The 24,960-nt window shown below is 35.7% G+C and overlaps 1 protein-coding gene across 1 annotated transcript in view; it reads right to left on the bottom strand.

The window, feature by feature from the left end:
* Positions 1-24,960, bottom strand: part of LOC123307125 (adenylate cyclase type 10-like) — a 106,013-nt gene that overhangs the window by 37,239 nt on the left and 43,814 nt on the right. Inside the window, exons 13-18 of the mRNA XM_044889343.1 lie at positions 20,940-21,211; positions 19,254-19,406; positions 17,098-17,209; positions 14,532-14,799; positions 10,675-10,824; positions 7,048-7,262 (exon numbers count right to left, since the gene is read on the bottom strand). Of these exons, the coding sequence (XP_044745278.1) occupies positions 7,048-7,262; positions 10,675-10,824; positions 14,532-14,799; positions 17,098-17,209; positions 19,254-19,406; positions 20,940-21,211 (1,170 nt within the window). The remainder of the gene's footprint in view (positions 1-7,047; positions 7,263-10,674; positions 10,825-14,531; positions 14,800-17,097; positions 17,210-19,253; positions 19,407-20,939; positions 21,212-24,960) is intronic.

The raw sequence follows: 24,960 nt of genomic DNA, 5'->3' as shown, positions 1-24,960 counted from the left end.
ACTAAATCCTGGTGGCTTCTCCTGACCTCGAGTTGTACCTTCTTCTCAATGTGATGTGACCAGCTAGGGTGGGTTCGGCTAATCATCTATGCAGTGGAGGGATGACGAATAATGTTCGGCAGACTCATCAAAGGGTGTTTATTTCTTAAGACATGTTGAACGGAGCACAGACTATCGAATCGACAATTGTATGATGTAATTCAATAATGAATGAAAACACACTGAATGCTGTTTATCTTCAATTAATTTAGACCTTTCTTGAAGCAATTTTCTAGATTCTGACAGTGACTTTTCTATGATTGCTTGGTGAGGATTCAATGCTTTGAGAAAATTTGGTTCCGACTTGACAGTTTCATTCAACTTGTTGAATATATATTCTAACTGGACTAGTTCATTGAGAAATTTATCGACTCTATCGGCCATTCCCTACGTTCTCGCGGCTCCTTTCTGATATTTTCGAGGAATTTTTGGGACACCCCACTTAACTCGGCAAATAGTTCATCAAATTCCATGGACAATTAGACATAACAAGGAAAAAATTCTTACGGTATATTTTTCCTTTACACTAAATCCTGGTGGCTTCTTCTGACCTCGAGTTGTACCTTCTTTTCAATAGCTTTCTCGACTCTCCAATATAAATATAGGATGGCTCCAATACATACCAGAATGAAAGCGATTATCCCTAAGATTTCCGGTGTAGAAAGGGTCTTGGACTCAATCGATGAAGTGGCTGCACTATTTCCAGTTTGGGCAATTATAACCTCTTCTTGTTTGGATTGTCCCGATCCCATCTTGGCTTGGCTATGAATACTCAGTCAAAACCATATGGACCTCTAACTGCATACGACTGGCAGGATCGCCATGTGAGCTTTCTTGACCTTCCAATACACGAACAGCATGGCTCCAATACATACTAGAATAAACGCGACTATCCCTAGGATTTCCGGTGTTGAAAGGGTCTTGGCACCAATTGACGAAGCGGCTGCACCATTCTCTGTTTGTGCAATGATTATCTCTTCTTGTTTTGATTGTCTTGATCCCATCTTGGCTTGGCGATAGAACTATGAACTTTCAGTGAAATCACATAGCCATAATATACTAATGAAAACCATATTTTTTACATTATTTACTTGTTATATACCATCATGAATTGATGAACATGAACGACAATGATTAGAAACATACAGATGATGTAAGGTTATACCGCCGTCTCACTTATAAAAATATACAGGTCGTTCATACTAATACATACTACAATTATAATTTTTGATATTATGATTATGTTGAAATATTCCTTACATTAGTTAATTTTTTTGTTAATACCATTTTGTGACTTAACATATTGCATCCTCTTAGAATGGACCAGCATCATGAGGTCCTAGGAGTGAGATGTCCTCAGCGTCCGTACCATGTCTGCGTAAACCGGGTACTCCTCGTTGCTGAAGTGACTGGCGTTTTTACTCAGTTTGCTATGGTTTAATGGTTGCATCTCCACTGCGTTCCTCTCCTGTTGTTCCCTGATTGATGCGCTGATTTTACACTTTTTGGATTGCACTAGAAAGTAGCCCAATGCTAGTGACTCCAGTATTATTATTGTTGTGACGCTTCTCGACGATATCGCAGGGGCCAGGTGTCGCCATCGTTCGATACTCATTCGTTGAAATAGGTTAGCTTACAATCCTCGAAGATGGTGAAGAACGTCTGATGTTTCTACTTTGGTGTCGTCTATTTCTATGTTTTCATTAATAGGATTTCGGGGTTGTACTTAAGTAAACCTTGGAGTGTGTTCATTGTTGAATGATTCCAAGAGCCGAATGTTATCTCGCTGGCTACCCTGCAGGATGGTTCCACTTGTTTCGATGTAGCAATTTGAACTAATTTTTATTATTTCTGCGTTTAGCAGTATCTCCTCTCTCTCCCGTTGCCGTTGCACATTAACAGGATCCTGATTTGTTTATTTGTCACGTAAAGCCAGCTGTTAGTAGTGCTCAATTTCTTCCAAATAACGACATAACCTCATGTCTACTTTTCTATATTAACAGAGTTCCGATATATCAGGTTCAACACACAGTCGGGGGAGTTTTCCATATTTTTGACTACCGATGGATTGTATGCGTAAATGTACATAGTGTAGTATTCTTACTACCTGTGTGAACTGACCTAGTTCAAAGTACTTCTGCGTATTATATTCCGTCGCTATCAATGATCTTGTGATTTGTATACTGGTAAATGTTGCATTATAGATCTTCATTGGTATTCCTGTAGCCCTAATAACGTTGAATTCGCTTTGGTTTATTGTGTAAAAATGTGCTCATACTTCAATATTTTAATGGTTGTATTGCCACACACTTGTACTTGCTAGTTTGTGGGTAACATTATTAAAAATGTGGTGCAGCACAACCAGTTTCAGAGAATGAGATATGTTGTAATGGGAAACCGGTGGAAATGATAAGATGTTTAATCTTCAGCTTTCTTTAATTGAATTCCCATATTCATAACAACAATAACAATTTATATCAATTGAGTAAGTTTGCGATTACAGCAAGTGTTGTAATAATAACTATTAATGCAAGGTGTTTGAAATCAATAACAATGATTGGTATTCAGGTAATCAGGTTGATTGCCGAAATCAGATCAATAATACAAAACATCTCTACAATGTGTCCCTGAATATAACAAACCTCCGCTAAACTCTAGTACTTGTCTACTACATCGAAATAGTTTTCTGCCAATTGGAATGAATTTATTATATAGATGTTAAGTCGGTTTGGTTCTACTACCGTCAATCATCCTCTCATTTCTTCAACGGTTCGGAGCCCTTGATCTACCTTCTTCCTGAACTTTTCCAATTTCACATAAATTTTTGTTTCATAGTGTTCCATGTCTGCCAAACTGGATCAATTTGTCCTGATCGTCCCCAAATCACGGTACACCTCGTCGTTTATCCCAAAAACGGCAGTCATGAATTCTCCAAATAGGCCAAGTTTCACTCGGTACTTTCCTATATTGAGGATTTAAGGATATGGTCTATATTGGTGGTTAATTCCACTTTAATCTCCACAACGTGGTGATCTAATTCATTGCACTGAGTTTCCTGGGATCTTTCCTTGGCGCCGTTGCATACGTGTTGAAATTGATATGTCGTTTTCTTTAAGTGTTCCTCATCCAGTTGTAATTGTGCGATCGGAATTTTAATTCCTAGTTTTTAATCGCCATTTTCCTTGTATGCTTATCCAATGTGTTCCACATATATTCCTGGTTATGGGATCTTCGTTTCGTATGATTGGTTGTACGGATGGTATTGTTGTGGCACTTAGTGCTATAATACATATTAGAGCTGTGGGTATTTTGATTCCTGAGGGTTTTCTTTTTATCCCTGAGTGATAGGCGCTTTGACTTGTTTCTGGCTCGGATCGGTGAATTGGTAGTTTGCATATCTGTGACTGTCTTATAGGTTGTTTAATTGTGTTTTGTCTCATTTGGATTTTTGTCCCATTCACCATTATCAACGCTGGAGGTGTTGGTATTTCAGTTCACCTGGATGCTGAATCTGCTGGATTATGTTTACATATTGCTACTGATTGTCTGAGATATTTTTTACCCGTTTTATTACCTTGTTGTTTATTCTGATTGTTTGTAATCCATGCCTAAACAATCGTTGAATCCGTAGAACATGTTATTAGTATTTCATTATTTTTAATCTCTCCTCTCCTCCTTTTAATCGTCCTCCATTCCTTTGTTGTGAGCTCCTTGTCACAGGCGCTTCCTCTCGGCACAGGATCTGAGTCATGTGAGGATTCCTTGTCGCAGGCACTGAATCCTGCTTCGACGAACGTCTTGTCCGCTTAATTGCTCGAAGGACCAATGTAGAATCAGATGATGATTGATGATCCTAGGGTAGTTTGTAAGGGGATGGAGGAGGGTGATGTTTGTTAGAAAGAAAAGGTTGAGATTCCAAAGATAACTGTTTATTAAACTAGCTAACTGCGGTCTCTCTAATACAGAAATGTGCCGTGGTTTATATAAATCGATAATTGAAACTGATTAACAATTGTCGACAATATAATTCATGGCCCCGACCTTGCTTAGTTGCGTATTTTTTCTTTCGTTTATTTGGTGTAAGGCTGGACGGTTTTGTGATGAAAATTGTCAGAAGCAAAACTAATCTTCTAACATTATAATGTTTGATATTATGATTATGTTGAAATATTTCTTGAATTAGTTAATTTTTGTTGAGTACATTTTCTGACTTAACATTAGCTGTATAGTATTTATGGTTGCGATATACTCAACAACTTCTTCGGACCAGAAAAGCTAACAGATCCACCTCGGAGATTGAGGCAAATGCCTAGCAATGACCCGATCAGCAACCAACTCAGACGTCAACAACCATTTCTGACCATACCCCATACACAAATATAGTCAACGAATCATATGACCAACAACCAGAAATCAACACTCATAGTATACGTACTTATAATGAGTAAAAAGGACATGTAAACATACCCTTTCAGGGTTTATGAGTTTATTATCGCTTTCAAAATGATTATTCTCATTATTGCACTACGAGAACGTCAAAACTTCCCAGAGAATGACTGCTGCCAGTACGTTTTTGTGTATCTATTCATTATTTTCCTTTATCTACCCGCTTTGCCGCCCCAGGTTTTGCCATCTGTGATTTTTTTATCCCTCATCGGTATATTACAGTTCAAGTTATTGTCAAAATATTTTGAGTTATCCGGATCGAGAAAAAGTCTAGGCTGAGAGAGAGAAAGTGTGTTTCATTTAAACTGCAATTCAATTGTGAGGATAGCTGTTTTGAATGACTATAGTCATTCATATAGGTTCAGGATTTGAGACAACCGTACAAATATCTAAAAAAAATCTAACCAAATTTATTCTTCTGACCTTTCGGACTCACTCCATCAAGAAATAGTTTCATTTTGGCACACATTCAGAGGGAATTTCGTTCATTGAAAATGCAACTGCAGAAAATTAGATTCGTAGGCAATAATTTTTTTTTATTTGCTAATCAGAAAGCAACAAGAGTTTATTTTTCCAGTTGACCTGTTCTGGTAAGCGTTTATGTTTTTACATTTATCGTATGTATTTTTCGATTCTTTTTGGTTCTGTTTTCTTGAATATGAATTATATTCCAATATTCATATACTATTTAATTATATTGTATATTTATATTGAATAATATTTATAAATTAATGAAAGCTTATGTAATAAAGTTATGATTTCTAATTTTTCACCTTGTCATTATCATAAATTTCCTTGTCCTCTAATTCTTTGTCCAGACTGAATCTCTTAATTTAAATTCACTCAACTAACATCCCTTCATTGAGAACTCAAAAATAATTGAGGGGAAGGGCCAGGTATGATGGTTTGCACCAGGGCCCGAACCAAACTTGCTATGCCCCTGGTCCAAATAAGGCTATGTTACTGTCTGAATTAGTAGATATATGAGCTTAGATTGTAATCAATAAAATCATCATTCATCAAACGTTTGATCAATACACATTTCCGGCAAACTGTGCAGTTAAGACTTCCCTTGAGCTTCTAAGTCTGGTTGTTCAGTTTGCCTTACTACATACAAGAGTTGTTTCAATACCCAAGAAGCAACAGTCAGGCAACAATTTTTTCCATTTGATTTGCTCCTGACAAATCAGTGCAAGAATTTACGTAGGCGCAAATCGATTATTTCAATTGATATTGTTTCAGAGACTAGGAGTGAAAACCCTAAAGAATTTCAGAAGATGCTGAGTCCCCCCAGATTGAATTTCAATCGATATCCGAACTTATTTGAGACCATAAACTTTTCAGTAGGTACTCAGACTCGTCTCATCCGCCTACTATGAATTAAGTGTTAACCTAGAAATAAATCAAAGATTTCTCTCTCTAATCTCTCTATAATATTAAAAAAATATAAATTTGAAAGAGCTTATGACCTGCCAAAGTGTATAATAGCCGGCAATAAATTATTATTTTCGACACTTTCAGAAAGTGTCACTCTCCAAATTTTTTCAGTAATTGTGCTTTGTAATCCTTCCAATATGAAAAAATCAAAAAGTTTTTTCTATATTCCCGCATCTTAAGGGAAAGTAGTACATACGATTCGAGATCAAGCCGATCGACATTGGTTGCTTTACGGATGCTACCCCAAATACGAAAATGTGTCACATCTTTGAGCAATAGCCTGAATTACGCACTGAGTCTGTTGAAAAGTAGGAACTACAACGTGAGTGGTAATATTAGGAATATTGAATAATTTTCAGTTATTCCTGAATTTCAGCATAATTTTGGCATGCATCGCTATGAAAATCTTTGTATTTTATAAACAATTGAATCGCCGATGTCACCCCGTCGTTATTTTCATCGGAATATGTCGAAAAACCGTCGAAAAATGATTGCGATAACAAGTTTTATAGACACTAAAGTTCAAGTTTTTTTTCTCAAAAAAAAAACAACTGAATTGGAAAAAAAGAGACGGGGTGACATCAAGTCATCCTTTAACTTCAATTAAAAAAATTAAAGCTTCACGTAAGAAATTGAAAGCGTAAATTAGTAACTAGTGAATACCGTTTTTGAATGGAGATTCTTGTAGTATTAATTACTTCCCCTTAAACAGCCATACACATATTTTCCAAGATTAGAAAATTCATAAGAAATAAATTGAGAAGAAACGTGGGAAAAGCCTTAAAAAATCAAGAAATATACTGCTTGAAATAAATAAGAGTGTTAAGAACCATATAATTTTTTCATATCATTGGGAATACTTTTTCAGTTTCAAAACAATATTCTTTATACTATCTCATTGAGAATATACGAGACTATACACAGTAGGTGGGTACAGGAAAACATATGAATGTACTAGAGAGTAATGAGACAATTCAGTTATTCGTACTGGTAACTAATCATCACTTAGCTGTCCATACTTCAACATTCCAAGATTTAACTCGAACTCAAACTTTGAGAGCAAAAGTGAAGGAGATTTCATAGATGTAAATTTATAAAATAATTTCATGAATTCGAAATACTCACATCGTCAAGACGCTTTGTATTAATATCCCAAGAGAACGAATCTCTTCCACATGATCTACATCTCTTTGTTTCTTCATGGACGAAAATCATAACTTTGGCATGAATATCAATCTTTTGATTTCCTCTCAGTAACTCGTAGATATTTTCTCTGAAACGTGAATTCCGAAAACGCAGGAGACCACAATAGGCATAATCTGGTAGAGTTCGAGAACGATCTGAAAGTCGGGATAATTATGTTATCAAAATCATGTCGGAGCACCATCACTGTCCATCATCGATGATCGCACGCAATGCTCGCGACTTACCGCCATCTTGCCTCGATGATTGACTTTCGTTGGTTTTTCATTGTCATACCAAAGAGTATCAAATCTTTGGTGATACCTTACACGAGATCCTTCTTTCTCTCGCCCGAAATTATACGGAGAAGGTCAATATATTTTCATGAAATTCACTTGAAATGTTACTTCCAGCTATATCGAAAATCGATAGACGAAATTTCTATATTATCTGGTACAAAATTGGATTTTACCGCTTCTTGATAATCTTGATAAAGGCTAGAACGCCTTTAAGCTCGTCAGGTTCTGGCACTGTTTTACACGAAACATTAAATCCGAACCTAGAAGTGGAAAGACGCTATGTGCCAGAAATACTGTCAAACGAAAAATCTGCGCGACCAACCCAATTGCGAGGCGATCTAACATCTTCTGTTCTCATAGCGTCCTCGGCCACTAAACAGGAAGCACCCAAGTTCGTTGAAACGCAACTGAATCCTCTTATTGATACTCTATCACCCAGTTGCAGCAAATATAATACTTACTTCATTGAAATTTCAATCCTCCATTTATTCCAAAAAAAATTTCTGTTTCAAATTTTAATAGAGCATTGAATATTAATGGATGTTTCAGCTGAGTATTATACAGGGTGTTTCATGAGTCGTTGGCCATAGCCCAATGGTGAATGCAGGTCATCCAGGCCCTTCAGAAAACTTTCTTGTTTTGAATCCTAAGGCTATAAGTTTCGGAGATACGGGATGATTCAAGAATATTGGCCGAAATTTGCGATAGCCATAACTCTGGACTGCAAGGTCCGATTTTTATCAAATTTTATAGGTTTGTTCACTTCAGAATGCTCTTTCAAACGGCTCATGAAATATCAATATTTTTAGGGCAATATTCAGAATATCATGATTTTTCATTCAAGCCCCAAAATCTATATTTTTTACATCCCTTACAAAAATTTCGTTATTGCCATGAAAAACTACATGATTTATTCTAAGAAATTCAATTTTCACTTTGCATGGCACACTTGTCACCAGGGAATAGGAACCGAACGAATTCATATTTTATGTCATTTTTTCGAAATGCGGTCCTGTTTTTATTCCTTGTGTCTTAAACACAGTTAAGAGGGCTGTGTTTGAAATCACTGTGACCTCGACGGTGTGATTATCGATGGTCAATGATAGTGATGGACTTCAATCCACAATTCAATTCACAAATAGAGCAGGAGTTCTAAACCTATTAACTAATACAATATGAAATGAAAGGCTCTAATACATTAAATGATGGAGATAATAACACGGTCCTGTTCACATAGCCTCTTGAATTGTTGAAGTCTTCAATGAACTGATCCAGTCGGTTTTTGAAGATACGAGGATGTATTGATATCTAGTCAGCCTAGACCAGTTCCATGCATAAAAAAAAGATTACGTTACCATAGCAACGAACAATTACTCATTAGAAGTGTCAGTGAGAAGTTTGAGGTCGTAAAAGTAAACCAGAGTTACGCAATAAATTAAGAAAGAAGATGTCCACCGAAATTGTGAAAATCGAAAAATTGGAGTACTTATCGAGCCATCATCAAGTACATGTATTTAAAAGGGTTAAGAGGTAAGCAGATTTACGAAGATATGCTTAATACCCTTGGTGATCAATGCCCTTCGTATGCGACCGTGAAAAATTGGACTGCAAGCTTCAAAAGAGGTAAATTTTCCATTGAAGATGATGACCGATCGGGAAGGCCAGTTGCTGTTTCAGTCCCCGAAAATATCGATGCAGTTCATAACATGATTTTATCAGACTGTCGAATTGGCTGAAACGGATATCTGAATCACTGAATATTTCATACGAACGCGTTCATCATATAGTTCACGTCAATTTGGACATGAGAAAAATTGCTGCAAAATGGATCCCCAAATGTTTGAATGTTGACCAAAACCGTGCAAGGGTAGAAGCATTGCTTTCGATCTGTGCTCGATTTGAAAACGATGAAGACTTCTTAAATCAAATTGTTACTATGGATGAGACTTGGGTACTTTTCTACAATCCAGAAACAATGGAATGGCGACACTCTGGTTCTCCAAGACCTGAGAAGTTTCGTGACCAAAAATCTGCTGGAAAAGTTCTTGCTTCAGTGTTTTGGGATTGCCGTGGAGTAATCATGGTTGATTTTTTGGAGAAGGGTAGAACAATAATCGGAGATTACTATTCGACATTACTGACAACTTCACGGGAAAAAATTTAAGGGAAAAGACGCGGAAAGCTATCCAAAGGTGTTTTGTTTTCGAAGGACAACGCCCCTGCATGCACTCAAATCTCATGTCGCCATGCAAAAAATTCGTGATTTAGGGTTTGAATTACTAGAACGCCCCTCTTATTCACCAGATTTGGCTCCGTCCGACTATCATCTCTTTCCTCAACTGAAAAAAGGTCGTAAATTTTCTTTGAACGAGAAGGTAATGAAAGCTGTGGAGGTCTGGTTTGCAGAGCAAGAAGAAGCAATTTTTTTGAAAGGTCTAGATACGTTGCAGGTTCGCTGTAATAAATGTATCCAATTAAGAGGAGAACATGTCCAGTAATAAAATATTTTGACATTGATATTTTGTTTGGTTCTTTAGTAGGCTAAGAATCTTTCAATATATCCTCGTATTCACTGAATTGGCACTATGTAGAAGTATTTCACTCGTAAAAAAACTATATCGGAAAGGAACCCTTGACGCTATGCGGTCAGTTTGAAGGCGTAGAAACAAAGCTGTGTGTTATTCCTTTTACAGAGTTGATGGAGATCAAAGCCAAAAAAAAATTCATTCCTCTGGCGTGATAGTCAAGGCTTGTCCTCTCAAAAGAAATCTTGTTCTAACGCTGTAGAGTTACAAGCTTGGACTCAAGGATAAGTTGATCACTCTTAAGAGATGAAGACCACATTGATGCAGCACATTCCATCAAAAAGCCCACATAGCTGCATTAAAGCAGCAAGCAAGTTGGCAAGCTCCAGCCCCTAAGCGATCTCTGAATCATGTAGGTCATCTTTCTGGCTCTTGCTTCAACAGCCTTCATGTGGAGAAACTAGCTCAAATCGTGAGACACCATGACGGCCCAATACTCAAATGTCTAATGATAAGTGTCGCTTGTGTCACAGTAAAATGTACCAATGAAATCAACCTATTACTGTTTTCGTTGGACAATTTAGTGATATGTCATGTCATGCGGCAATGATCCAAGAGACTTTTGAGAATCGGTACCCTGACATTAGAGTGCTCAACGGGAATAGAGCGGAGACCATCGATAACAAATTGGGAACGAGGATTGTTCTGAACGTTGATTCGAACGAATATTTATTTTAATGAATTACCTGAAATATAAATTCCTTTGCATCTACAAGACAGAACATCATTGAAACGTGGATCAACACATTTTTCTCGGCACACTACATATTGAGCCCCATCTGAAAAATCACCTTGTCCACAGCAAAGGATACCGGCTTCGAAAAATGATTTCACAGCTGTAATCATACAAAATAATTTGGTTTTCAGCTTTTATTTATTTTACTTAAACAACAGTGTATCATGTAAAATAATCGTAAGCATGTTTATATTAACCATTACCTCTACATCAAATTTGTTTTCTAATTTCAGCGTTATTATCCTAACTAATAACTTTCTTGGGATAGCTATTTTTTTCATCTGTTTCTTATACGACTATGATCAGTAACACAGATAATATTTTATGCTTTTTTCAGAGTGGCTAGTTTTTATTCCAAGTTCAGGATTCGTAAAACGAATGAGCGTAGATTCGAATTTGAAGAAATTATGCAGCATGGGTGATATTACTTTATTATACGTACCGTCGATTAAGCGTAGCGCTGGTGCTGTTACAGACATGAAAATCGGAAAGATGAACTCACACGAAATATCTAACATGGGTGCTAAGGGTGCTGTTACTGTGCTAGACAATTCGTGTAGTAATATCACCCGTGCTGTATAATTTCTTCAGATGCATTTCATCTTCGTGTTGATTTTCTTAAATTCTAAAACTGATGTAACGTATTCAACCTTTAGCCAAAGAAGATAACCAACATTTACTCTCCTCAAGCTATTGCATTATGTGTCAATAATTCAATTTGCCTCCATATCTATATTAATAAAAGAGGATATATGGTTTACTTCAAAATGCTTGTTCAAACGATCGCACCAAATTGGACAATTCTTTTTTTGTTGTGTTTATTATTGTTAGGGCAAGGTTTATATAACAAAATATTCCCGAAAAAAATTGTACAGAACAGAAAAAAAGGCATTCCTTTTTCTTACGACCAATCGAGCAATCATAGAGTACATAAGTACTCGAAAACCTATAAAGGTTTTCGACATTTGGACAAAAAGTTAAGTTATATCGAGTAAATCGAAAATTTAAATCTCGAACACATATTTTTCCAGTTTTCTTGAACTTGGAGGATAAGGAAAAAGAAGAAATAGATTACCATTTTTTTAGGTTAGGTTAACATCATACACAACTTTTACTGTCTACTAAATGGCAAAACTAGGTTTGCCGGGTCAGCTAGTCAAAAATAAATATGTATACTCTGTTCACTTTTATTTTAGCACTTGGTTGGCCATGAAATAATTTTCCCAAATTTTTGTAAAGAACTTTCCACATGTGTCAGGAACAATATTTTTCCTATTACCTATTACTTTCACGGAGTTTTGAAACTGACCGAAGATTATAGAGTAGAAAGATAGGAAACGCCCTCATATCGCTAGTATTAAAACCCGATTGCATTTTGGCCAGTGAAAACACATTTGACAATGAGATGGCGCTGAAAACGCATTGTCAATACAGAAAAACTGTTTAATAACAGTTTTCTTTTTTATAATTGAGGGGCGCGAAATTCGAATTCTATTCCATGTATTGAATTTCAAGATTGGCCTTGTTGAAACCAGAAAACAAGCATCCTGAGCGACAAAACAAAAGGATGGTTTTGTGATAAATTTTTATTTGCAATCTATAAAAAATTTACAAAAATTTGAAATTATGGACAACGAATAGAGCTTTGACTAGGACACAAGAGTATATGGTTATCTGCTATAGGTAAGTCAAAAGTGTGTTTTCTGTGCAAAACGTTTTGAATTAATGAACTTAGTTGAATTTGTACAATTTATATCAGATAATAATATGAACCAATATTCAATTGACCGTCATAGGATACACATTTCCGTTACTTACATATTATTTACAAAATGATAACCTTTAGTATCATTCCAAAAAACTATGATGAAATTGATGATATCGGTGAAGGAACAAAAACAAAGAGTACTATTCCTTCAGCGACATTTCGGATTCGGCTCCTCTATTACCCTGAAGAAGGCCCAAGTAAAATTCGTTTTATTCGATCAACAGTTCTTCACCATATACAATAATTTCCGAACCATATTTTAAGGTTTTCACCAAGAAATTAGACAAAAATTTCAATAATCAGCAACTTGAACGAGCTTGATAAACAAAAGGCGGTACGAGGATCTCAGAAAATTTCATATGTTTTTGTAAATGTCCCTCGAATTGATATTTCAACCAGTCTTAGGGCCTTAAAAACACATTTGAAACACAGATGGCGCTCACATCACTTTAGTCGCTTCGTTTCCTATCTTTGTAGTCTATAATTTTTGGAAACTGACGATATAAGAAATTATATTTTTGTGCGCTCATCAGCCGCATAGAGAAACGTTTGAATTATATGATTGGCGCATAGAGACATGACAAAATTGTATTATTTATATGCGACTCTTTAATATTGGCGGGCGGAAAAACCCTGCTATTCCCCGCATATGAGTGCGGAGAGTGATTAGCAGGGCTTTTTGCGGCACGGTTTTGGGAAAGTACTTCTTTTCAAACGTGAAGGCGTGTGGAAAGCAATTCTTTCGAAACGCTAGTAGGAAAAAAATTATTCGTAGCACTGAATGGCCATTCCATGTATCTATGTTCCAAGGTTTGATTTCAATAACTTTGGTTCGCCAAGAATCTTTCTTTTAGCGACGGAAAAACTGTGAGCAGGCATCCAACTGATTTGTTTTCATCGGAATATAATCTGCAGCATTTACAGGCGATCACTCTCCGTTCAGAATATAAGCCTAGTTTTCCTATGCCTGGGCTCACAAGCATTTAAAAAAGGCTGAGACTAGAGTCCCGACTAGGGGTCTGTGTCCAGTCCCGACTGACGAATTCAAATGACTCAATTAGGTACCAAACAAATCTCTTGGCCTTACTCGGGATCCTTGTTCAGTCCCGACAATTGTAAAAGGATTTTGAGGTTATGTTCGCGAATCGTATAATATTATTTATGAATAGTTGCGACAAAATTCAAGGAGTGATTCCTTATCAAAAAATGCAGTGGGCTTTTTCTCAATCAAGATTGAAAAGACAGGTGAAAATACTATCTTGGAATTAGAGAATGAAAGGTGTAGCACAGTATGCAATTCTAACTGGTGAGAAAGTTGAGAATTGCTTAGTGTAAATTGATCCAGAGGAATTGCCAGACATAATTTTTGATTCAGAAGTGAACCTCTTCCTTACGGCCATTCTTGACTAAAAAACTGGGATCGAGAAAGGAAGCTGCCAAATATATTTGGTGAAATGTATGATATTTTATACAAAATAATATATAATAATATATTATACAATGCTGCTGCTCCTCAATAAAATGTACTTTTATTTTAAGTGTATGAAAATTTAGCCAAAAAGGTAAAGGTAGTGTTCGAAATGTTCACCTTAGATGTTTCATTTCAAGATTGCCCTTTTTTCTCTTCATAAATGTGATGATTTGAAAATGAAATATACTGTTACAACATATTCATCTTTAACTACATGCACGATTGAAATATGAATCATTGTTTCTATTTGACTGGGTAAAAGCTTATGATTTGTATTGAAAATTGAGTTTTTCGCTACTCCTTTCACTGCTTAATAATTTCATTGCACCACTGCATTGCATCGTTGCATTCGGGACCGAATATCAGTCCCGAATTGAATGACGTTACTCGGGACTGGATACGAGTCCCGAGTCGGGACTCTAGTCACAACCTTAAAAAAATTGTTATCGTACAAACAGTATGATTTCAAAATATAATAATAAGGAATGCATTCGTCTAAACACGATTTTTCCCAAATAATGCCCACGCATGGAAATGGAAGAATGGAAAAATATTCCATTATACGTACCTGGCGCGAGAAGGCTATAGTAGTCCAACGTCAAAACATGTTCGAGCAATTTCCGCGGAAATGTATCTCCAAGGGTTGAACAAGATTTCAGAATCATCTGTTCTTGATAAGTCAGCATCTCGAACAGTTGGGTGATATGAATATTCATTGTTAACTCTTCAGGTGTGCTGTTCATGTCCAATTCTTTTTTTAAGAGGCAGATTTGGATCTTCTCCATCTTGAGAATTATCCCATATATTTTTTCCCGCATGAAATAGAATTTTTCGTTCTGAAAAATTTTTATACAGTCTCATGTCAGCCCGGTGGAATGTTAATTTGTAGTCATGAGCATCAAATATGTATTTGTTGTAATTCCTGTAATTTATCACATAGTACCCAATTTTTTATTTTTGAACAACAAATTACTCGAAAACGGCGCATTATACGAGAAAATATGAAGAATACTTTTATTTTACAAAAAATAAAATATTCATTAAATAGCGTCCAACTTAGATTCAAGAGTCGGGTTCTTTGAATTTTTAGTATTTTCATGGTACGTAATGGTCATAATGAGGAAACTGGAAGACGTGGGTGATATCTAGTGATCGAAAAAGATTTAACAAATGAATGCAAAACTATGTTCCAAAATTCATTTCATTCGATAAAACCGTTTGTGAGTTAGAAACAAAAATAACATTTTGTTATGGTTTTTCAACAGCCTGTATCTTTTAAACAGAGCCGATTCGGGAAAAATGGTTAAAAAAGAAAGTGTTTCTTTTGACCTCGAGAATCTACTGTTGAAATATTGTACGAGTCTAACACCCAGTTGCAAGAAGGAGTCCATTAAATCAGCATTAATAAATAGTGCCTTAAATTTGATGTTTTCATTATTTCAATGCCTGTTGCAAGAACTTAATTTTTCAATAATTTTCGTTCCATTAGTTAATGTTTCGGTAATGAATTCATTAAAAGAATTATGACATTTCTCCCGAGAAATGGCATTTCTAGTGTACAAACCATAGTGTAACTAATAAAATCTTGGAAAATGCAAAATCTATGTTATGAACCTAATGAATTTATTGTGTCAGAATCATTTCTGTTCACGGTGTTGTATTGTAGAATTTATATAATATGATTGCTACGAAAAGAAAAAGAGGTTGCAACTACACCGCCGAAGAAAAGAGTAAATTATTAGATCTCTTTCAACAGTAAGTACCTATCCCATCATAATATGATTTGATTCATTAATTCCATTCATTGATGTTATCATGTTTCAGTGTAGATTCAGGAAAGATATAATTCTTATTTATCAGATAATTATTATGGCTTATTTCACCAGTTTACAGTATATTTTACTTCGCAGGTATCAGTCTAATATAGAAGCATGGAAGAAAATATGTACTGAATATAATGCTGTCACCACAAGTGGGATTAGAACAGTGGAAGATTTAAAAACCTTCTATGATAATAAAAAGCAAAAAGCTAGAAAATCCTTGTCAGAATATAATGTAATTTATTTAATTATTGAACAATATGAATTGACGTTTCTCTGAATAAATAATCTCACTCGAAAATATAAAAATATATATAATGTTTTCAGAATTCATGGAACACCATGCTGAGCACATGAGTGCAATCTATAGCTCCTAACACCCTCGGAAAACCAGCAATTTCATAAAATTCTTGAGCAACTTGCTGGTACTCTTGGGAAGTTGGCATTTTGATCTGCTGATTAGCTAGGCTTGCAATAGCTTCCGTTACCCTTCGTATTATGCGGCACACTGTAGATTTATAACAGTCCATCAAATCCCCAAGTTGCATAGTATCTTAGAGCTATAAGAAGTTGAGTTCTTGCACCAATTGCTTTGGAACGCCTAGTTTCAGGTTCAATCAGGTGTTCAATTTAATTCAGCAAATGCAAAATACATGCTTTATTGAACCTCGTTCTCATCATAACCAAAGAGTTCCTCTTTGACATAACTGTTCCATAAGTCCTTTCTGTCCGGTATATTTCTGGAACTATTCGTTTCTCCATCGAACAGAGACAAGAGGCTAGACATACTCGACAAACTAGACATAATATGTAGCGAACAAAAGAAATTTTCAAAAATTTTCACTTAAAAAAACGTTTAAATTATGACGCGTCAATTAAATGAATACTTGATAGGACAAAATTTGTTCATAAAATTTTTAACGATAATGCGTCAAAATAATCCTTCATTTGAAGCAAAAACTGTTTCCTGCAACAGGAAATATCGATAATGACATGATAATGATTGGTGTACTTTAAATTTAACGAAAAACTAATGTTTCCATTAAATCTGGTTACTTGCAACCGAAAATCCCGTTTAATAAAAAATTAAAATTTTAAAGGGACCATTACAGTATAATGGACGTTCCTGCAACTGAGTGTAAGACTCACCCATTTGAATTGTATTTATATTACTAGTTCTAGTATAATAAATGAGAAAGGCCACTAGTTGCTATTGAATTATCAGATGCTTATTATAAAGTTACTTGAACCTACGAAAATTCTGTGAAAAATGCAGTTTATAACTCTTCAGTTGTGAAGAAAATTTCTACTCACCTGAAAATTTTCCACGAATAGATACCACAGTATACGTTTGAATTCATTATTATCATACTCTCCTTTTTTCGCAATAAAAGTTAGTAGATTTTCCTTCTCGCACTCCGTTATACTGCAAAACATTGATATCTAATAAAAAATCATTACAAATAGAGGATGACAATTTGAAAACTTGCCAGGCCAATTATGTCGCGACAAGGATGTTTCCAGAGAAAATGCCGAAACAGTTCAATTTTTATTCGGAGGGAGACATATTTTGAGCAGAATTGTAAGCCGAAATCTCCTCAACCCTAGGTGTAGGGGCTATCACCCCTAAATTCTTAATAGGGAATAGGGGGTGAGATTTACCTCAATTGAAAGATCCCTTGTCCCTCGACATGAATAATATGGTTTGCCAATTTTTGTTGATTCCTTGAAGTAGTTACAGTTACAATATGAAAATTATGTCTCCTCAAGAATGTTTTCAAAGGAAAAGCCGGAACTAGTCAATTTTTAAAGGGAGGGGGACATATTTTGAGCAAAATTGTAAGCCAAAATCTCCTCAAACCTAGGTGTAGGGGCTATCACCCCTAAATTCTTCATGGGCAATAGAGCATTTTTTCTAAACATCCTTGTCGTGACATAATTGGCCTGAAAAGTTTTCAAATTGTCAGCCCCTGTGACTACTTCACGGACTCAATAAAAATTTGCAAACCATAGTATTCATGTATAGGGTCAAGTGATCTTTCAATTGAGGTATAGCTCACCCCCTATTCCCTATTGAGAATTTAAGTGTGATAGCTCCTAAACCTAGGGTTGAAGAGATTTCGGCTTACAATTCTGCTCAAAATATGTCTCCCTACGAATAGAAATTGACCTGTTCTGGCATTTTCTCTGCAAACATCCTTGACGTGACATAATTGGACTGGGAAGTTTTCAAATTGTCACCCTGTATACATATGAATGTGAATGTCAAAATGCATTCTATATATTCGACCCTAAATAACTCCGTAACGAAATCAGGATGACCATAATTTTCCGGACATAGATAGTCCATTCAAGAATGATTGACATCTCGGGTGGCTATGGAAAATCGAATTTAAGTTATAAAGAATCTATTCAGATGTATGTACCATCCGCTGATATGAATATCAACAAGTGTTGCAAACTGAATTGAACTATACAATTTGTCATCGTCAGGTCAACGAAAGGGAGAACATTCCATCGAAGAAGAAGCTTTCTATGATTTGGGTCTCATATAACCTCGTCAGAGCTATACAATTCCTTCTCCGCTCGGAATTGACGGACCCTGATCGAATACTATCGAGTATTATTAAATACTCGAGCGCCATCTAGTTTGCAACAAGATCCAGTTCAATCCTCCCCCCTAGTCGCGTGATTGTCGAATGTGCAGGAATATAATCCCATCAGAAAAAAGTGACATTCCCTATGAAAATTTCAGATTCTTTATTGTCGAACTATTGAATGTCAAAATATTGTTTCTATAAAAGATCCAATTCCAACTGATTCGAGAATGGAGTTCGGATACCACTTTTAGATGAATTAAAGTGTTGGTAATAAGCCCATAAAATTTTGTGTCGCGGAGTTCAAGTTGGTATCGTGGATAAACAGTGATCTATAGACCTATTGTAAGTGAATCTATGCACTGACCAACGATAATTCGAACTTTGTACTGCTATTTATGTCGTTTATTTAATCGTTCAAATTGGAAACATAATTGCATCAACATCGAAAGTACAGTACAATCGCGATACTGTGAACACTCGCTCGTTAGAACGGCTCAATAGCGTGAACAACATTTTTTCTGCCAAAAAAGTGCAAACTAAGATCTCACAACTTTTTCAACCATTGTGAATCGTCGATTAAAATGTATTTTAGTTTTATTAGATAATAAATCTGTATAGCAATATGTTTGGAGTTTGTATTTGAGTGACCTCCGGTAACATGAACAACCTCTATTTTGTGAACAGCCCTGGTTTTATTCTGTTCACGTTATCGCGATTGTACTGTATTTAATATTTGTGCTTGCTTTTTATTATTTTAGTCTGCCTTCACATCCTTCTGTTTTTGTAAACGATCAAATTATCAATAATTATCGCGTGTAACTTATTATCCAAAACGAATATTTCATCATCATGAGGTACTTCCATACTTACTGTACTATCAAATTCAATGAAGGAGCGATGAGATGTTCTTTCACTATATCTACATAAGAACTTTCCGACAGTTTGAAGAAATCTCTTTGCTGTAAGTTCGTGAGCAAATTCTTCATGAAGCCAATGTTACCATTACTCTTCTTCTGAAGGAGACTGTAATAAAATGTTCTTAGTTTGCCCCCTCGTGGACTCTTCACTGAATTCTTACTATTTCAAGGTACCTTAGGCCCACTAATAATAACTGACATAAGCACACATTGATATGATCATAGATTAGAGTTATATTACTACCTTAATCTATGGATATGATTTCAAATTTCAACTTCATAACACAAAACAGGACGGAGAACGGAGATAATGATCAATAGTGACAGCGAAACAACCAAATGCAAATTTGCGATAGAGGCAGTTTAATGGCGAATTCTATTGATGTATTGATGTAACCTTTTTTTATAGAATTTGATATTATTATTCAATAAAGTTATCTTCGAGGGTGATATAACCATTATAGCTGTCATACAATTTTTCGATACCACGAAAATTCTTAGGTCTTGGAGAACCAGAGTGTCGCCATTCCATCGATTGTTGCTTTGTTTCTGGATCGTATAAATGTACCCAAGTCTCATCCATAGTAATAATTCGGTTTAAGAAGTACCTATACATCGTTTTCATATCGAGCACAGATCGGAACGCGATGCTTCTAGCCTTGCACGCTTTTGGTCAACAATCAAACATTTGGAGATCCATTTTGCAGCATTTTTTCTCATGTTCAAATTGACATGAACTATATGAGGAACGCGTTAGTATGAAATATTCAGTGCTTCAGATATCCGTTTCGACGGTCTGATAAAATCATGTCATGAACTGGATCGATATTTTCGGGGACTGACACAGAAACTGGCCTTCCCGGTCGGTCATCATCTTCAATGGAAAATTTACCTCTTTTGAAGCTTGCAGTCCAATTTTTCACGGCCGCATACGAAGGACGTTGATCCCCAAGAGTATTAAGCATATCTTCGTAAATCTGCTTACTTTTTAACCCTTTTAAATACGGGTACTTAATGATGGCTCGATACTCCAATATATGGTAACGCAATATTTTTGTTATGCATGGAACTGGTCTATGCTAACTAGATATCAATACATCCTCGTATAACGAGCTTTCGGCCAATGCAGCTTGGGATTATTTCAAATCGATGAATGATTTCGCTCATCATCAAAATTATGACAAGTTAAATATTCGAATGTTTATAAATCATTGAATGGAGTCATGCATTTGAAAAATCACAACAATCACAAAGTGGGTAAGCTTTGATTTGATGTACTGAACTCATTTCACCTCCTCTTTCATTGACTAGGGTCATGGAAGATCCTACCCCTACTCGAAATTTGACGGAATCGCATTCAACTTTGAGGGATGCTCAATGCTACGCTTTCTTGAATGCTTTTAGGACGATTTTAGGTGAAATTCTCCATTTTGATGGGGCTGCTCTCAAAAAGGGTACTTTGAAAACACGATATATAGTAGGTGATGACAATTCAAACGATTGTGTAATCACCACTATTAATGACCGTCTGCTCAAAGATCGAAAATCAATGTGCGGACAACCTTTGGGTATTTCATGAATAGAGTAAGTTCAACCTCAATGCGCATCATTGTTTTATGACTGTAATTGCGAAACTTACTATTCCAAATCCTCGGGTATGGCAAAAACTCTGAAGTGTTGACAGATGAGTCCACTGACGTAATTGGGGCACAAGGTTTCTAACTTCATCCTTTTGACACAAGGACTTTTCGCGAAAGTAGATGTCCTGGAACCATGGAGAGCATAATCCCTGTTTTTAGTTAAGATCAGAAAAAAAGTTTTCGTCTGCAGGAGAGGCTCCAAGACTCCCAAGGAATCGTCATCGATATAATCTGCGTCATCCACCAATATCAGCCAAAACACAGGAAACATCTTAAATGAGCATAAACATTCATAGGTACTCATTTTTAGGTAAATTTAATGTAGTCAAAAAGAAGATACAACTTATATATAACAACCTAACTGTGGTATGCATTAATTTTATTTTTCTTACTTAAAATTGGGCTGCACAAAAACAAATGAAACCCCACTTGGAACTGCCCAATTTACGTTTTCGTCCATCCGCCGGCGCCGTCCATTGGAAGTTTTTTTCGAATACCATTGGAGATAACTCAATGAAACTTGTTACAAAAATTGAGAATCTTCAGATAAATTGAGTCGAGGTATTGCTTCGAGCTTTCAGAATATTGACTCATAGGCCCGTATTAATAGTCAGTTCTCAAAACGGGTCTCAAGACCTATCTCAGTTGATACTTTCTCAAGAGAGTGACAGCATCTCAAGATGACGGCTTATTAATAAACGCATATCAAGTCATTGTCAGTTTGATACTATCTCAAGAAACGAGACTTGAAACTCAACTTATGAATGTCTTGAGTAATGGTCTTGAGATATACTTGAGACTACAAAACGAAAAGAGAAATTAGTATTTTTATTTTTGCTTGATATTTTTCAATACTGTGACTCACAATAAAATGTGACGAAGCAGGATTTTCGATCGCCCATCCAGTACACGTTGTGTGTACCTCATATGAACTCCTCTGGACATTTGAAAGATCCTGGAGTCGTGCATGCTTCCTGCCCATCTTGTTACAATACCCAAAAATTCTGTATTAGGCCCAACAATGGCTTGGACATTAATTGAAAAGTCTGATTTTCTGTTGCGATAAACTTCATGAAATCGATTTCGTCGTAGTAGTTGACCACATCTTCCATGGATTCCATATTGACTTTAATAATGCCGATTTTTGGAAGCACAAAAGACAATTAAATTACTGTCAGTTCACAAAGCAAACTAACCCAACTTTCATTTCGAGATCATCTTGAGTCAGGGTTCGACCATACTCAAAATTTGACGTTCCCAAAACCTATCTTGAGATCATTCGAGTACTTGAGTCACATTTATTAATAAGCGCTTACTCAAGTGAGATCGCCGATTGAGACGTCATCTTGACAGAGTCTCAAGTCAAATTTATTAATCAGACTGATGTCTCAAGATGCTACTTAAGACATTCCCAATACTTGAGATCTGACTATTAATACGGGCCTAAATACTCGAAGCTTGTATTTCCATGATAATACTGGATATACATGGTGAATAGCAATTCACCTCAAGTTCGTTGAGTCTAGTCATTGAACTCTAATTTTTAGAGTTCAATGAGTCTAGTAAACCATGAATCAAAAATGGATGGTAACCAAGATATTATTATGGTTGAGTATTTGATTTTTTTTTAATTTTCAGACTTTATTCCGATAAAAACTGATTCTGTTAATGTAATGAGGTATTGTTACATAACGCATAGGTATGGGTTTTCAATTCAACATTCAATGAGTTATTTTCATCTGTTAAGGAGATTAATGCTCTTCAAATCGAGCCTGAATTTTTTTTAAATCATTTCACATACAGAAGTTAGATATACAGTTTTCCACAGGACAATAGGAACGTGGATGGTCAATTGTCCTGTGAAAAACCATAATATGACCTCTCAAGGAAATGAAATATAAGATGCCTACCATTCAATAATTGCGTTTATGGAAAAATTTTCTACGAAATAGAAACGATAGTTTCTAATGTTGCAATTTATCTCCAACCAATACTTTTGCAAAAAAGATTTGAAAAAAGCATGAATATGAAAATAGTTAAAAACACTTTTTCTAGCTGATTTTGTTAAAAATTTATTCCCAAGATATTGAACATACGGATTCCAAAATACGGCCTGTCGCCACCCTTGATGAATCATCCCGAAGGATTCAAGTGCAGCCAGCATAAAGCTTATCAGCCAAATAGTCCGGTTAGCTACAAACAAGATCGGGTACTGCTGCTTATATTTTTCCAGAATTTGACCTTCGGTATTTTGATAAAAAGTTCGCGTCATCATTCTTGTCTTCATTCTCTCTTTCTACGCATTCAATTCCCTTGCAAATTATGAATAATGATAAGATGAAAGATGAAAGATGAAACTCTAGCTTTCCCTCACACTCAAAATAGTGTTCTCAAATTTTGTCATGAGGCGTTTAGATTTTTAGATTCGCTAATAAGATTACCTTGAGACACAGTAGAAACAAATATATGTTCTTTCTCAATTTCTCAACTGCTCAACAGAATGTTTTTCTGCTACTTATTAAAAATATGTGAAATTCAAACAAAAAATTAATTGCATTAATAGTTTGCTACATCACTATTTCTTCCCCTTTGTTTTATTCCCGAAAATTTGCGCCCCTCAAGCCTGGCCAATACTTTCTTCTTTTCTATTTGCATCTAAATTTTTAGCAGATGGGATGTGGTTACTCCTAAGTTTAGTCGGCTAAACATAGAAAAAACTAACATTAGCAAATCCCCGAAGCTAAACCTAAGTTTAGACGGCTAATTTTAAGTTTATGTTCACACCTATTTTTAGCCGTAACATTATACAGCCCTAAATGGTCCTATATGTGAATTATAAAAAAAATACCATTCCAAGACTGAAGTCGCGTAAACCTTTATGGTCCAACTCTTTTCTTAATTCGAATATAAGGGACAAAGACCTTTGGCAGTCTGAATGAAATAGGTGCACTATTTTCAACAAAGAATTAGTAACTGATCCTTCGAATAGAGTTCCTGGTTTTGATCTTCCCAGGAAAATATGGTGTATTCTGAATCGTATAAGAACAGGTCACAAGCGTTGCAATAGCATGCTTTTCAGGTGGAATTCAGTTGAAAGCCCTAGTTGTGAATGCGGGGAACCAGAAGAAACCATAAACCATCTAGTTAATCATTGTCCAATTTATAAATTTCAGGATGGTTTTAGAGCTATACATGCAGTTTCCGAATCTTTTTTGAATTGGGTTGTCAATTTTAGGTCAATCTGACATCTTGAATCTAATTTTATTATTTTACGTTTTTCTGCTTTTGTTTTCTCTTTATTTCAGATAAAAGTTTCTGGTATCTTGGAGAAGACTCTCTGGATTTTCCTTTTTGTTGGAGAAAGAATCAATTTTTGCAGTGCGAGATGCCTTTCAATATGGAATATTTCAGCTTATTTCGTGAACAATTACAATCCACTACACTCACGGGGAGAAAGGGTTTTTTTACTGAGGTTTTTCCCTAAGCTCTTGTATCATACCCCAATTTGTATGGTACCCCGTTACGCTAACCTCTGCTAAAACTGTATCTCATACACATGCTATAATTATTGTTTGCTGTTCAAGATTGTAATGCTCTATATCAAAAGAATATATATATATATATATATATATATATATATATATATATATATATATATATATATATATATATATATATATATATATTTTTTTTTTTTTTTTATAACCACCATATAGGGGAGGCAGCGCTGAGCTACCGGACCTACCACGAGGCCAAGGTAGTTCAGCATGTTGTTAGGAACTTCCGGACTATTCTTGTTGTCCCCAGTATAACTTCTTTTTGTGCAGTACTTATAGTTTCTTTGTCCAGGCCTAGGCTGTGAGTGATTTCCATTAGGTGCTTTTCCACCAGCCCATTGGTGGAGATTATTAGAGGATGGATCAACGCGGACCTGAGACCATGCATGTTCTTCATCTGAAAAGCTAGTTCTTGGTATTTTGAAAGCTTTTCGCTGAACGCTCTGGTCACGTTGTCGTCGGC

Source organism: Coccinella septempunctata, chromosome 2 (assembly GCF_907165205.1).
Source record: "Coccinella septempunctata chromosome 2, icCocSept1.1, whole genome shotgun sequence".
Taxonomy (NCBI): Eukaryota; Metazoa; Arthropoda; class Insecta; order Coleoptera; family Coccinellidae; genus Coccinella; species Coccinella septempunctata.
The sequence above is the reverse complement of the archived record's forward strand: the minus strand, read 5'-3'. Positions and strand labels throughout refer to the sequence as shown.